This window comes from Xiphophorus maculatus, chromosome 2 (assembly GCF_002775205.1).
Source record: "Xiphophorus maculatus strain JP 163 A chromosome 2, X_maculatus-5.0-male, whole genome shotgun sequence".
NCBI lineage: Eukaryota > Metazoa > Chordata > Actinopteri > Cyprinodontiformes > Poeciliidae > Xiphophorus > Xiphophorus maculatus.
The window spans coordinates 984998-1001739 of NC_036444.1; the positions used below are offsets into that span (position 1 = coordinate 984998).

A 16742-nucleotide genomic window follows, 5' to 3' on the forward strand; every position below is an offset into this window, starting at 1 on the left:
CTCTCAGGTTTGCTCTGTATCTCTCAGCCTCTCAGTTTTTCTGCAGCCTCTTTTGGGCCACGACCAGGAGAAAATCCATCTGTCCTGCAGGGGGCGATATTCCTGTTGACGGTGTTGCAGAGAGCCGTCAGTCTGACAGTGAGGGAACGCTAACGGGTGTAACGGATTAGTCCAGGCTTTACATGACTGCTTCTCTTTTTCTGAGACTCGAGTTTTTACCGCGGTGAGACGGAGGAGCAGCCGGACAAACAAAAATACAAACTAACAGAACGATCCCAAAGCAAACTGGAGAGGGCGCTGTTTTAACCCGAACGATTCATCTCAAGGACAGAGACAACAATCTGAACCTCAACAAGACTCAGTTCCAATACTGAAGGTGTTTTCCCCCTGACCCGGGTCCAGTCGACCCGGTTCTACTGGAACCAGAACTCCATCATCTGCTCCACCTCCAGTTGCTGTGGTTCTCTGAGTCAAACCAACCTGTTCCCCTCCTGGCCTGTGGGGGCGCTGCACCAAGAACCTCTGAAGTCACTGAGAGCAACTTCCTTCTTCACCAGATGGAAACAAGATGGAGGCGTCAGATTTTAGTGTTGGAGGATTTCTCTTTAGTCTTTGGCTGAAGACCAGGAGCCATTTCTGCTGCTAGTGCTAGGCTAGTTATAATTCCTAAATTAGTTGACAATTATTTCAATAATCGATTCATCATGATCAATCTGATCTCTAGATTGGAACTGCATAGTTTCATAGAGATATTCATATCACAAACTGTATTAGTTAAGCAGATATTTTGTTCAGTTAGTGTTGATTATAGACTCTGCAGTCTTATCTTTATTGTTGTACCAGAATAATTCAAATAATCGTTGTTGTTCCTGAGATTTGTAGAAATCATTTTTTGTATTTATTTTTTGAGCAGATCTCTGAAAAAAACGTTTAAGCGTTAAAACATTTTGGAAAACTGTTTCTGATTTAATTGGTCTTTTTTTTTTACTTTCACTCAGAATTGACTTCACTTGTATTACAGACTAATGAATCACATCCACTCGTACTGTCAGTTTAGCAATTAGCATGTTTCTAGATTTAACAGATAGCATGTTTCTAGATTTAACAGTTAGCGTGTTTCTAGATTTAACAGATAGCCTGTTTCTAGATTTAACAGTTAGCGTGTTTCTAGATTTAACAGTTAGCATGTTTCTAGATTTAACAGTTAGCATGTTTCTAGATTTAACAGTTAGCGTGTTTCTAGATTTAACAGTTAGCGTGTTTCTAGATTTAACAGTTAGCATGTTTCTAGATTTAACAGTTAGCATGTTTCTAGATTTAACAGTTAGCGAGTTTCTAGATTTAACAGTTAGCATGTTTCTAGATTTAACAGTTAGCCTGTTTCTAGAATTAACAGTTAGCCTGTTTCTAGATTTAACAGTTAGCCTGTTTCTAGATTTAACAGTTAGCATGTTTCTAAATTTAACAGTTAGCCTGTTTCTAGATTTAACAGTTAGCATGTTTCTAGATTTAACAGTTAGCCTGTTTCTAGATTTAACAGTTAGCCTGTTTCTAGATTTAACAGTTAGCATGTTTCTAAATTTAACAGTTAGCGAGTTTCTAGATTTAACAGTTAGCATGTTTCTAGATTTAACAGTTAGCCTGTTTCTAGATTTAACAGTTAGCCTGTTTCTAGATTTAACAGTTAGCATGTTTCTAGATTTAACAGCGTGTTTCTAGATTTAACAGTTAGCCTGTTTCTAGATTTAACAGCGTGTTTCTAGAATTAACAGTTAGCCTGTTTCTAGATTTAACAGTTAGCCTGTTTCTAGATTTAACAGTTAGCATGTTTCTAGATTTAACAGTTAGCCTGTTTCTAGATTTAACAGTTAGCGTGTTTCTAGATTTAACAGTTAGCATGTTTCTAGATTTAACAGTTAGCCTGTTTCTAGAATTAACAGTTAGCCTGTTTCTAGATTTAACAGTTAGCCTGTTTCTAGATTTAACAGTTAGCATGTTTCTAGATTTAACAGCGTGTTTCTAGATTTAACAGTTAGCCTGTTTCTAGATTTAACAGTTAGCGTGTTTCTAGATTTAACAGTTAGCATGTTTCTAGATTTAACAGTTAGCCTGTTTCTAGATTTAACAGTTAGCGTGTTTCTAGATTTAACAGTTAGCGTGTTTCTAGATTTAACAGTTAGCGTGTTTCTAGATTTAACAGTTAGCCTGTTTCTAGAATTAACAGTTAGCCTGTTTCTAGATTTAACAGTTAGCCTGTTTCTAGATTTAACAGTTAGCCTGTTTCTAGATTTAACAGTTAGCGTGTTTCTAGATTTAACAGTTAGCCTGTTTCTAGATTTAACAGTTAGCCTGTTTCTAGAATTAACAGTTAGCCTGTTTCTAGATTTAACAGTTAGCCTGTTTCTAGATTTAACAGTTAGCATGTTTCTAGATTTAACAGTTAGCCTGTTTCTAGATTTAACAGTTAGCATGTTTCTAGATTTAACAGTTAGCCTGTTTCTAGATTTAACAGTTAGCGTGTTTCTAGATTTAACAGTTAGCCTGTTTCTAGATTTAACAGTTAGCCTGTTTCTAGAATTAACAGTTAGCCTGTTTCTAGATTTAACAGTTAGCCTGTTTCTAGATTTAACAGTTAGCATGTTTCTAGATTTAACAGCGTGTTTCTAGATTTAACAGTTAGCCTGTTTCTAGATTTAACAATTAGCGTGTTTCTAGATTTAACAGTTAGCATGTTTCTAGATTTAACAGTTAGCGTGTTTCTAGATTTAACAGTTAGCGTGTTTCTAGATTTAACAGTTAGCCTGTTTCTAGATTTAACAGTTAGCGTGTTTCTAGATTTAACAGTTAGCGTGTTTCTAGATTTAACAGTTAGCGTGTTTCTAGATTTAACAGTTAGCATGTTTCTGAGGAGCATGTAGCGCTGCCTTTGTTTTCTACTGCACGCATTTCTTGATGGAGCTTCTTTATGTGGACTGGGGACGCTAGCATTAGCGTTTGCTGCTACATGTTTAAGGTTTAGATGCTATTTCAGGCTAGCTTAGCTTCTGACAGGCTAGCTTCTTTTAGCACAACTTGAACAGAACAACAGTCTTTTGCAGCAGCCAATCAGATTGTTTGGAAGCAGAAATTAAACCGCGGTGGGAAAAGAGAAGCTGCTTCCATCGCTGCTGTTAGCGGATGTAGCCTGTGCGTCAGATTTATGGGTGTACCAGAAACAAAATACAAAGATTCCGGTTCAGGATTTTTGTGTGAAGACAAAAAATGCAATTTAACACGTTAAAAATCTATGTAATAATCAAAACTAATGTGTTAAAATATTTTACTTTTGTCATTTTCTTTATTTGAACAATGGGTTGTTTACATTTTCTAATTTATAAGCAAAGTCAGATGATTTTTATTGTTCATAATCTTCATAATACCTTTTGGTTCATGCATGGATTGTAAATACATCTCCTGTTGTAGTTTCTCACTTTCCCACTGAAATTTGTGTTAAAATTTTTTTAAAAATTTGTCATTTAGTCACAAAGCATAATTTATCGGTTTTATTCTGTCGGATCCCACCATGTTCTTCAGAGTTGAATGATTTCTTTAACTGGATCAAACTGTTGTTTGCTGCTCATGTATTTTTAATGTAACATATTGAGCGATGTTTCAAACTGTGATGCTAGCAGCTCTCTGAGGTTTTCTGTTTCTCTCCCTTCTTGTTTATTTCAAGTCTGTCTGAGAAACAGACAGACTTGGCATGTCACGTTGTAAACGAGCTGTCAGGCTCATCACAGGTCTATGTCTGGAAACAAGCTGCAGAAGCAGCTGAAATACAGAAAGCGTGAACAGGTGAGCTCATTAAATCTCCTGACACCTTCACTGGATGAGGATTAAAACCAAAGGGTGAAAAGTGAAGGTTTGTGTTTTTATTTGGGTTTGAAAGGACAGAGAGAAGAGAGACTCGCTCTGCTTTCAGGAATAGAAACATAATGTAACCAACCTCCTTCAGGAGAACAAAGGCTGCTTAAAACATGAAGATTTCTTTTCAAAAATCCTGGATTCTTGTTTAATTTGTGGATTTTATTTATTAAATCAATCTCAACTTAAATATTTTCAATTGAAGATCTGCATCAATTTAACAACCAGATTAGAGATGATCAGTCTAACATCTGTTATCTGGACTCTACGTTCTTAAATCAGGTCTGGATGCTCAGTTCAAATCTTTTGCTGAAATTATTTTTATTTTATTTCTTCTTCCTTTTTTTTGCTCCTGCTACTAATTAAATGCAATCACAACCAGACTTCTGTGTGAACGGTTTATGGCTTGCAGAAAAAGAAGGTAGCCGTCCCCCAGCAGAGCTCTTGCAGCAGCCATCTTTACTCTCTGCACCAGTAAAGATGGCCGCTGCAGCGTTCTGGATGGATTGCAACGTTGCTCAGAGAGACAGCGTGGTCAGCAGACGGTCAGCAGACGGTCAGCAGACGAAGGAAGCTGCTAAACAGGAAGCTAACGGCGGCGACTCTCATAACACACCACACACAAGTGCCATCAAAGCCCATCACTTCTGGTTTTGCTTTTTAATTAAAAAAAGTGATCAAGCATTTGGACAGTCTACTGAGAAACACTCCATCTCTTGTCATCCGCATAGTGATGGAGAGAAGAGAAGAGCAGAATGGGGCCTAAAACTGAACCCTGTGGGACCCCACATTGAAGAGGACAGCAGAAAATCAGAGAAAGTTTTCTCTGCAAACTGGTAACCATGACAACCACCCACCGCTCTAAAGGAAAAACCAGACATGTCTGTGACTCCATCATGCAGAGCGAAAGGTTGGAAATTGTGTTGCATTATTTTCGGAAGCTGGAGCATCTGAGAGTTTTTCTTCTCTGACTGGTAGAAACACGTCAGGACAGACGGAGAGAAAGACGGTTAGAACAAGGAAACTCAGGAAGACAGACGGTAAATTGCTCCGTTCCATTCTTGTCCAAACATCTTTTGAGAGGAGTTTAATGTGATGGGTCCTTACATTGTGTGTTCCTGTCAGGGAAAATGTTTGGGGCAGCAGGGACGTGTCATAAAGTAGTTTCCATTAGAACAAATGAACAGCTGCTCAGCTGCCTTTCACTGCCGCCATCTGTATTCATAACCCGACCTGACAGCATCCACCAGGAAATAACTCCATCTACATCTGCTTTTGAACACGTGTTCCTGCCGCTTCGCTCACTGCCAGAATCCGGGAGCTGGGATGTATCTGACATCGTGGAGTCAGGATTGAACATGGAGGGTTTTTGGGTTTTCACTGAAAAGCAAATTAGAGGAACAAGAGGCCGTTTCTGTCGTGGCTTTAACGTGTCGGATGGAATTTCATTGATTTTCCAAAGCCGCCAGCTGTGCGTCGCTCTGCCAGGCCTAACGCCCGGACGCGCTTCACCTCCATCTGGAGAGGAATCAGCTGAATGCTGCTGACGCTGTGGAGGCAGAGATACTCTGATTACTTTTCATGAATCAAACATCTGGCCTGGCTTAGCCTGCAGAAGCTGATTGGCTGAACATGAACTTTGTTAAAAGTTCATGTTCATCATCCGGTGACCTCCAGACAGGCCGGCCTGACCTTTGACACTTTGTAAGTCTGCAGAGAAAAGCTGAATGAGGAACCAAGTTAAACATTTATCTGTTGATTTTTGTTCTTTTATTTATGATAATATTAGTTGAACTTTATTCATCCCAGAAATGGGAACTTATTAGCAGCGTGACGCAATATTCTCAGCATCAGTAAAATAACATGAAAAGTAAAATGTAACAAAATAGTTTATCTCAGATTTATAGACAGTTTTGCTTATTTGTGGTACGCTCCATGTAAATGTGTAATACCATGAAATATTTTATAAACCAAGACAGAATCAAGACACTTTAAGATTTTGTCCCAAATAAGTTGCTCATGATTTTCAAGTGAAAATTATTTTATGATTCTTTTATTTTAATCTAACTCATTTAACTCTTGCTGATAAACAGCATAAGTTAATTTTAAAGTTGTAACCAGATGACCAGCTTATGTAAAGTGTCACATGGGGAATAATCATGGCATTAAAGTATAACTTCTTAAATGCTACGCATTCTGCAAAAATCTAAATCAAAAGTTAGAAAACTTAAATTTCACTTTTACAATCAGGTTTGTGAGTCTAAAATGAATGAACTGTTTACGATTTTGTGATATTTTGGGTTATTTTTCTCTCAAGTGAAATGAATCATCAGTTTTTGGCTTTTTGGAGACGAAAATAAATATAGTTTTGGATTTAAGATGGAAGTGAGAAGTTTTATATCTTGACATGTTTTAATCTATTTTTCTTTATCAGTTGTTTAATTGACAGAAAATTAAACAACTGATAAAGAAGCTTTTTGATATGAAGCTGAATGTTTGTTTTTACTCCTCAACACTTTCCTGTTTATCAGTGTTAAGGCAACAGATCCAATATCTGTGTCATTCCTTAGACACTGGAAGTAAAGGACGCGTGCAAACCGTGAATTTAACGAAAATTCTTTATCAGTAAAAAGTAACGAAAAAATGCAAATACAAAAATGACGATACATCAGTTTTACAATTCCTCTATTTCCTTTTCCAAAACATACACAGTTTACACGGTCAAAAACTGTGTTGCTCCGTGTCTTGGTAATCCGTCAGTAGTTTTTCTAATACAATATATGGCCCGACAGGAAGCAAGCCTTTCAAAATAAATCTAAATTTCACAATAAAAATGGCCTGAACAAATATCAGTCTAAATATAATAAAAAACAAACCATCATACAAATAACTTAAATATTTCCTATTTATGGCTCTAACAATCACTTTATTAAAAAGAAGACCTGGATGTTAAAAAAAATGGATTTCAAACACAATCAGACTTTAAGTAGCTTTTATTTTGACACAACATCAGCAACGTTTCCTGTTTTAATCAGTAAAATAGTTGATGGAAAATGAGAAACTTGTTCACAGATTAGAGTTGAGAAATTAAAGATTTCAATTATACAGATTATTTTATTTCACAAATAAAATATACAATGTAGCTTACTTTTGGTTTATTAGATTTATTTTTTCTTACATTATTTATAGGCTTTAACTTACTCAGGACTTTTTATGTTTGTAAAATTCAATTTCATTTTATTTTAAATGCTTTGTTCCCATGAATAATTGATTTATTGCACTGAAGAATAACCGTATATAACATTTAATCAGAATAAATATTGTACAACACGTTTACACAGAGTTGGGCAGTAACTAATTACAATTAAGTGAGTAACTATGGAAAAAAATTACTTTTAATGATACTCTTAAATAAGATTCCTGGATTTTCTACCCACTGAATGAGAAACAAACATGTTTTAACATGTGTGTATGCGGGCGTGTGTGTGTGTGTGTGTGCGGGCCTGTGTGTGTGCGGGCCGGGGTGTGTGTGTGTGTGTGTGTGTGTGTCATGCTGCCTCGTTTAGCCCTCATGCAGCAGACCTCCACTGTCCCGGTCGGGGGTTCGGTGGAAGTGGGGTCCAGGTCGCGGTGGATCCGAGGACCCGGTTAATGTCGGGTCAGGGAGAAATGAAGAGGCTGATCTGAATGGAAGTCGATTCAGATTCCTCTCTTTGCTTGAAGCCATTGCTGTCGCTTTCTGCCTTCTTGAGGCCTTCATGTTGCAAACAAACCAGAAACGGCGATAAAAGTCGATCCCAAAGCTCCAGTCCTGCCTCCGAACTCCACCAACCAGCTCTTTCTTCTCTCCTCTTAATGTGTTCAAGTCATTTCAGGCCAGGTGCTCTGATTAGTCGTTAGTCATTTCCTGCCGGTCTTTCAGGTGACTGGGCGCTTTGTGCTGCAGGAGGAATTGGGGCCTTATCAGCAGCAGGGCAGAGGCTGCAGCACACAGAATGCAGGTTCGCTCCATCCGCATGGCTGCCCCGCATGATTAAACCCGGCTGGCCGTCTGTGGTCTGGGAAGCTGCTGGAGCTGTGTGTGTGTGTGTGTGTGTGCGTGTGTGTGTGTGTGTGTGTGTGTGTGTGTGTGTGTGTGTGTGTGTGTGTGTGTGTGTGCGTGTGCGTGTGCGTGTGCGTGTGCGTGTGCGTGTGTGTGTGTGTGTGTGTGTGTGTGTGCGTGTGCGTGTGCGTGTGTGTGTGTGTGTGTGTGTGTGTGTGTGTGTGTGTGTGTGTGTGCGTGTGCGTGTGCGTGTGTGTGTGAACACTGGACTCAGAACGTTCTGTTTGAGGCTCAGAGGGAAATACAGCTGTGGCATGTGAAGCATTTTGCTGCCATTGTTAAAAACTCACAATGGTTTTCACTAAATAATGCAGGAGTTTATAAAGTCAAACATTTACAGTTTAGCTCTCAGCTGAATATTGAGCTAATATTCAAATTCTCTTCCTGATCAGCAGAATTGGACTATCAAAATAAAAGCTGAGATTGAATCCTCTGATGCTGGTCCATCCTGTGTCTGTAGATCCATCGGTAATCGTCTGTATTCGCACCGAAGCGACTCGTCGTTTGTTGAGGAAAAGAAACGATGGTGAAGAAGTGACATGAAGCAATTTGAAGGCAGGAGTTGGTGTTCAGGAGACTCAGCTTTTATTTTGGTAGTCCAGTTCTGCTTATCAGGAAGTGAATTTGAAAATTAGCTAATTATTTGTCTTGCTAATTAAGTTTTCATAAATGAATAAATAACATGCTGAAAATATGAATTTGAAGAGTGAACCTCCATTTTGTTCTCTTCTGACAGGATAAATAACCAAATTACAGTTTGTAATGTTTGACTCTCAAAACGTCAGCCTGCCGTATGTTCTGCATCCATGCTGTTTCCTCCTTTAGCAGTGTGTTTTCAATGCTTTAACATATTCTACTGTACAGATCATGTTGTAGAGCAGAACTGCCACAGGCCTGCAGGACAAAAGGCCCAACAATCGTCCAGCTCGTTGGAGCGAGCGCCAGCTCCTCCGCTTTGGGACGACATGTTCCATACTCTGGCCTAAATGACTGAAAGTGGCTCAGAGTGTTTCCTAACCAGCTTTCGATGAATAGGGAAGGTGGCAAAGAAAGAGAAGAGGAGAAATCAATGTTCGTCTCTCTTCAGATAAATGCACAGAGCAAGGAAGTGTAAAGCAGTAAGAGGGTAATCTGTGGAACAACAATGCTGTGGGTGACAGGAGACACAGTAATCTGGGCCGGACCAACGCCATCCTTAAACAGCCTGTTCTGTGTCTGAAAGATTACGCTGTAAGCTCTGACACAATAATGGCTCTGACACACACACACACACACACACACATGCAGACAAGCTGACAGAATTGCTTGTGCCTGATCACAATGTGGTGTTTAGTGGGAACCTGGCAGAGCGCATCGATAGGAATCTGACTGAGGCGCTGCCAACAACGAGGTGGGAAGTGATTGACACTGAACAATAAATGAGATGCACTGTAAGGACTCTGGGTGTGAGTAGTTGTTTATTTAGCTGTGGCTTGATGTGTGTATTGTCCAGGGAATTAAAGCTACACTGAAGGCTTTTCTTGGATTTGACTCCAGAAAATCTCACATATATTCCATTTTTCTCTCTGTCTGTCTCTCTGTCTATTAAGGTTTGACATTCAGACAAGTCTGTAGCTTAAAGAAGAAAGTCTGAACAATTCCCCATCTCCCACAAAAAAAGCTAAATATGTACAAGTAATGTAAAAAGTCAAAACATGCCTGTCAAGCAGTCAGGTTTCTGAATGAGGTTATTTCTCTCTATGAAATATTAATGTTTTCCTCTGGTCCAAATCATCCAAAGTTTCCTGATTAGCAGCTGCTTTCATCAAGCTGAAGCATGTAAACAGCAGCACTCTGCTGTCGCTGCATCACAGTCAAACATTAACACAATAATTGTGATTATTTAGTCATAAAAGAGAAAAATGGGGTTCATTTTTCAAAATCACCGTGTTAATAATTCATTTATAAATGTCACAGTTTCAATCCAAATATTTAGTTTGCAAACTAAATATTAATCTCACAGCTAATATTCAAATTCACCTGTTGGTAACCAGAAGTGGACTATCAAAATAAAAGCTGGGTTTTACAAACCTTTATATAAACTCATCTGGTGGATGTCACTGATTGGATTACACAAATATATTTATGAGCTACAAAAATCATCTTAATGATCTAATGAAATTATTTCTCAATCTAATGTTTTGCTATGGAGACATTCTGTCTGCACTGATCAGGATTTACTCACCTCAGCATGCTAAATGCATCATGACTTTCACACACAGCGTTTTACCATCAGACTAAGATAATAAAACAATAATAATTACTTTGCCATTAACTTTCCACACACTTCATCCCAACAAACACACACTGTTTAACACAGTGTGTGTGTTGTAAACACACACACTGTGTTTACTTCAGTTAAACACAGTGTGTGTGTGTGTTGTTTAAATGAAACAAACACACACTGTGAATAAACACACAGTTTAAGTGAAATAAACACACGTTGTGTTGAGTTAAAGGTCAATGTCCCGTCTGATGAACATTTCATCCACATGGCAGGAAAAGCTTCATTTTTTCATCCAGATTAAATTTTGTGTTTCACTTTTTCTCTGAGGAAGAATTTGATAATAATGTTTGATTGTTTCCAGTATTTCTGTGCTTCAGAGACACTATGTAATTTTATCTATAATGCCATTTTTCATATTGTTGAAATCCATTTTTAGTTCTGAAATTCGTGTCCCAGCATCGTCTTTACCAGAACCAACCCTTCCAGGTCCAGTAGAGTTTGGTTTCCCTCCCTCATGTTTGTCTCTGTGGTTCTCTCGTCAGTTTGAGGCTCGTGTGCATGAAGGCTCCCGAGGCGTCGTGGTCAACCTGACGGTGGACGACCGGGACGACCCGGCCACGGGCGCCTGGCGAGCCATGTACTCCATCATCAGCGGAGATCCCAAACAGAGCTTTGAGGTCCAAACCAACCCAGACAACAACGAAGGAATGCTGTCAGTGGTCAAGGTGAGACTACTCCAGCATGAACTCATAGATAACAACCAAACCTCATCGTTTAAACCTCGTCGTTCTTCGTCGTTTCTCCTCTTCAGCCTCTGGACTACGAGACCACGGCGTTCCACACACTCCTCATCAGAGTGGAGAACGAGGATCCTTTGGTTCCCGATGTCGGCTACGGTCCCAGCTCCACGGCAACCGTCCACGTCACAGTGGAGGACATCAACGAGGGACCCGTCTTCTTCCCGGACCCCCTGGTTGTCACCAGGATGGAAAACATCCCAGTGGGCAGCTTCGTGGCGTCACTCAACGCCTCAGACCCGGACATACTGGAGACACAGAGCATCAGGTAAGATCCGCTCTGACACGCTTAGAGGCGCTGACTTCAAACAATCAGCTAGAGCTCAAAGCAACCAGTTTTACTCACCTCTGACTCGTAACCTGGTCTGGTACATTAAAGCTTTAAAAGTGAAACACAGTCATTCTGCAAGCACATCAACAGACAGAATGTTCTTTGTTTGAGTTCGGATAAAGATCAGCAACATGTGTTTGGTGCCTAAATGGGGAAAATCTCCTGATCCTCTCATTTCCTGATGGATTTATGGAATCTGCATGATGTGTTGATTTTGCTTTAAATATTATTTTAATAAGAGCTGTGATCACATTGTTGGCACAAAGTGGAGCCCGTTCCCAGTGCGGGCCGCCTCTTGACCCGCTGAGCATGCAAAGGCGCTGAAGGACCGACAGCTCAAACCAGGTCGGTGCGGTTCTGTTGGATGGATGAGAGTCAGTTTCTCCCTTCCAGCTGGACGTTGGCCTCAGTCAGAGGAAGAGGAGGATCTAGTTAAGGAGCGATGGTGGGATGGAGGAAGAGACGTTTGACAGGACAGAGGGACGGACAGATGGACAGATGGACGGGTTTCCCTGTTACTCGGTGTTTGGCAACACCTTTATATTTATTTGGGAGGTAAAACAAACTGAGCCACAGGTATTAGAGTCACATCAAAAGTATTTAATGTTTTTATTCCATGTATTTACCTGCTGGCTCGATTCACCTGTTTGCTGTTGCATCTCCGGTTTCTGTGGCTGAAGCCGATCCAGCCTCTTCACAGAAACGTCTCAGAGTTTCTCAGCTCATTAAGTTTAACTGGGTTACAGGAGCAGCTCTTATTTCAAACATCACCTTCATCACTACAGGAAGCCATTAGATGCTCTGTGAGCTACAATAACATCTTTGTTTCTCCTGCCAGTCGGCCTCATAGCTTGTGTACTTACACACCGCACTTCCACTCTACAAGATGAGAGACTAATGGCTGCATTCATTGGCTTTCAGGCCGACTTTATGTTCACTTTATGAAGCTCGTCTCTGTTTTAGAGTCTTGGGCCTGAAAATGCAGCATTAAGAAAGCAAACAGGGATGATATAAACCATGGAGAACATAAGAGCCATCAAAGGCTTGTTTTTGCTCCCACTGCTTCATATGCTAATAAAATAAAATCTCTCCGCTCTAATAAAAGCTGCTGTTTCACAGCAGCGGCTTCCAGAAGACGTTCAGTAGTCCTGATGTAACATTTCCCAGTGTTTTCCCCAAGAAAGCTAAAGAAACATAAAATTTATAAATGATTAATGAATAAAAATAGTTTCTAAACTGTGTTATCAGCTCGTTACTTTAACTAAGCCAGAGCTGCGGCCAGGTTAAAACTAACGCAGCAGAATAAATATTTATGCTTTGTTATGACAACTAAATACCAAATCATCTCTTCCTCAGAGGTGAACACACTGCTGGTAAAGCGCTAACATTAGCAGATTAGCTTTGTTTAGCGCGTTAGCGTTTTTGTGAACTTTGGAAACATTTAACGTATTTAGCTTCCTCTAAATGAATTTTTCCTGATTAATTATAATTAATCTGGGAATTTACGTTCTGTTTTTTGTAAACTTCCAGTTAAATAAAGTTCAACATCTGTCGTTTATATGCTCTTATTTTGAAGTGGTGAAGACTGATCCGTTTCCTCTCCTCAGGTTCTCCACTGTGTACCCAGAATGCATTGCTGTATTTCCACAGTAAACAAATAACGAAAAAGCAAATATATTTTAAACAATATTTCCCATAACTGCAGTTGGGATCATTGCGTTATTTAATTAGTGTTTATAGAAAATTCTTTAAATTAACGTGAGCTGTAATTTTTCTAATTTTAGAAAAATAATCGTTGGCATGACAACACTGCGGATGAGCTGCGTTTTATTTTTCTGTTAACAGCAGAAGCAGCGAAACGTGGACAGAAAAGCACGGTTGGGTGGAGACGACAGGAGCTTTACGGAGGATCAGAAAACCACGACTTCGGCTCCTTTTGTGTTTTATGGCTCCACATGACGAACTGCTGAAGAGTCACTTTATTTCAAACCAAAGTGTGAAACTTTCCTGTCTGTCGGTTTTATTAGGGAGACTCTCAGGGGGAAAGTAAAGAGACCTTCTGCAGTGATTTTAGGGGAAAGTTGTCCTTAACAAAAATGTCAGACAGTTTTAGTTTTGCTTGTTATCGGCTCGGCCTCCAGCCGCTAACAGTCTGCTGCTCTCCAAGCCGCTCACACTTTTACTGTTAAAGTTGTTTTTGTTACAACAACACATTATGAAGTATGTCAGAAGGATTTAAGTGCTACACTGATCCTCGGTCTCTAATGTTTCCTGGTTTTATTATTATCATAAGAACCTAAAAGCCTCTTTTAAATCTCTTTATGAATAATTCTGCATTTTGATATCAGATCATGTTCTCCATTTACATAAATGATTATCTCTCTGGTTTGAGATTAATTTCCAATGTTCTTTTGCCCTATTTTATTAGTGATGTGGATTTTATAAGATGCTCCTGAGCAGAACTGCAGATAGAAATGAGCCTGTGTGGCTAAATGTGGCTCATTTACATGCAGACTGAAGTATTCATGCTAATTGACTGAAGTATTCATGCTAATTGACTGAAGTATTCATGCTAATTGACTGAAGTATTCATGCTAATTGATGTGGCTGGCCCTTTAAATAAACAGCATTAAAGTTTAATGATCTGGACATAATTATGAACACACAGAGAAATCATGTAAAGTATGTGAAACACTCCTGGTTCTGCAGGTTTTATGTGACACCCGTCGTCATGGCGATCCAACATCTGATCCTCAATCAAACGTGAAAAAAAATCTATTTAAAGTTCTGAAAACTGAAAAAACATTTATTTTGTTTCTGTTAAAAGTCTCCTAACTTCCAGGTGTTCTCGTCTTTTCTTCAGAATATATGAATATATATTTGTTGTTGTGTTTTTTGGTTGTTGTTTCTCATCCTGGTGTTTTGGCCGTCGGGTTCGCTCGACGTGTCTGAGCTGCAGCTAGCTGAAGGACAATCAGCAGCCCGTCTGGGTTTCTGTCCGTCCAAATGTCTCTGGCCCCTGGGGTCAAAAGGTCAGATGCATTTGACATGAACACGATCCGTCTGACCCGCTGGTCAGGATCCACAGAACATCCAACCTGGACTGAACTGGAAACTTTCCTCTGTTTAGTCATCATGTGGGGAACCTGAACGTTGCCGATTGTTAAAATAATTTTAATATCAATTCAAATAAAACATGTTTCACTTCATTTATTTAAATGTATTTAAATTACTGCAGGAACAATCAATTCAACAGGACGTCGTTCAAACACCTGAAGCAGCACAACCTGATCGATCCAGAAGGATTCCCATAAAACATCAGACCTGAAGTCAAACATGGTGGTGGCAGTATCATGGTCAGGAATTCATTAAATGAGGAAGATTTTCTGCTCTGGCAGCAGAAAGTTCATCTATGTTCAACAAGCAAAATAAAGATTTAGTTGTGGTCTAGTCAAAGACCTAAATTTGATTGATTTGCTAGAGAATCTTCCAATGTGTCTGAATTGAATTCAGTTCAGTTCAGCAGGTTTAGGTTGTGTTTACTGCTTCACCCAGAACTGAGCAATTCTTCATAAACTACATTTATGTTATGAAAGCAGTTTTTGCTCAGGTGTTTGGATTTATCATTTGTTTGTTTAAGTGAAATATTTCATTGAGAGGAAACAGCAGGTGGGCTGATGTATTTCCTTCAGAGCTCTGTGTCGGAGCGTATTGGACATTGAAATGGTGCAGAAACATGAAAATATTCTGATAGTTCCAGGATGTTTTCTCATTTCTGCGGTTGTGTGAGGAGTAATGGCTGCAGCGACCAGGTGTGCCGTGTGACCGCGGTCAGCTGGGCCTCCGGTGACGCCTGCAGCTTCACCAGCGCTCCGTCTCCTTCAGATGGGATTAAAGCTCCAGAGGAGACAGGAAGGAAAGACGTCTCCATGCTGCCTTAGCAGAATTTCAGCATAGCTGGTGGTAAATCAAAATTCACCATTTGACTCTCAGGATCTCAGCTCTATTCCAATTATGCTTTAAAGTATGAGAGCGAAGCTTTGAGCTCAGAAATACTCTGATTTTATTCATGTTTCCACAGAGCTGGGAAGTCAGTGTGCTACGGTGGACTGAAAAAGTATTTACACTCCTTGACCCTTTCTATGTTTTATGCTACAGTTGTTATGGGTACATTGGTGTGAGATAATCCAAGTTTTCATTAATTTTACTATCGATTTTGACATCGTTAATCACAATGTAAAGTTAGGAAGCACAATGGTTTCAGAATAAAGGAAATGATTGGATGAAGATTGTGGCATGTTGGGCAGTTTCTCTTCAGCATGTTTGAAAAATCCTTGTGGTGTCCCTCAGGAGTCGGAGTTAGGCCCCAGAATATTCATTTTGTGTAACAATTATGGTTTGTGTGAGATTATGATAATGTGTTGCATTGAACTATGAGAGGTAAAGCTAGAAAGATGGCCGCCCGGCGCTCTGTTTACGGCAGTAAAGATGGCCGCCCGGCGCTCTGTTTACGGCAGTAAAGATGGCCGCCCGGCGCTCTGTAAAGATGGCCGCCTGGCGCTCTGTTTACGGCAGTAAAGATGGCCGCCCGGCGCTCTGTAAAGATGGCCACCTGGCGCTCTGTTTACGGCAGTAAAGATGGCCACCCGGCGCTCTGTTTACGGCAGTAAAGATGGCCACCCGGCGCTCTGTTTACGGCAGTAAAGATGGCCGCCCGGCGCTCTGTAAAGATGGCCGCCTGGCGCTCTGTTTACGGCAGTAAAGATGGCCGCCCGGCGCTCTGTTTACGGCAGTAAAGATGGCCGCCCGGCGCTCTGTAAAGATGGCCGCCTGGCGCTCTGTTTACGGCAGTAAAGATGGCCACCCGGCGCTCTGTAAAGATGGCCGCCTGGCGCTCTGTTTATGGCAGTAAAGATGGCCACCCGGCGCTCTGTTTACGGCAGTAAAGATGGCCACCCGGCGCTCTGTAAAGATGGCCGCCCGGCGCTCTGTAAAGATGGCCGCCTGGCGCTCTGTTTACGGCAGTAAAGATGGCCACCCGGCGCTCTGTAAAGATGGCCGCCTGGCGCTCTGTTTATGGCAGTAAAGATGGCCACCCGGCGCTCTGTAAAGATGGCCGCCTGGCGCTCTGTAAAGATGGCCGCCCGGCGCTCTGTTTACGGCAGTAAAGATGGCTGCCCAGCGCTCTGTAAAGATGGCCGCCTGGCGCTCTGTAAAGATGGCCGCCCGGCGCTCTGTTTACGGCAGTAAAGATGGCCGCCCGGCGCTCTGTTTACGGCAGTAAAGATGGCCGCCTGGCGCTCTGTAAAGATGGCCGCCTGGCGCTCTGTAAACATGGCCGCC

General features: G+C 40.7%; 1 protein-coding gene across 4 annotated transcripts in view; it reads left to right on the top strand.

Annotated features, from left to right (window-relative positions):
• Nucleotides 1-16742, top strand: part of cdh13 (cadherin 13) — a 282552-nt gene that overhangs the window by 212111 nt on the left and 53699 nt on the right. For all 4 annotated transcript variants that reach the window (XR_002751861.1, XM_023325001.1, XM_023325020.1 and 1 more), the window contains 2 exons: nucleotides 10814-10996; nucleotides 11083-11336. Coding sequence is in view for 3 of the 4 variants with exons in the window: in XM_023325001.1 (XP_023180769.1) it covers nucleotides 10814-10996; nucleotides 11083-11336 (437 nt within the window). In the remaining variant the exon portion in view is untranslated. The remainder of the gene's footprint in view (nucleotides 1-10813; nucleotides 10997-11082; nucleotides 11337-16742) is intronic.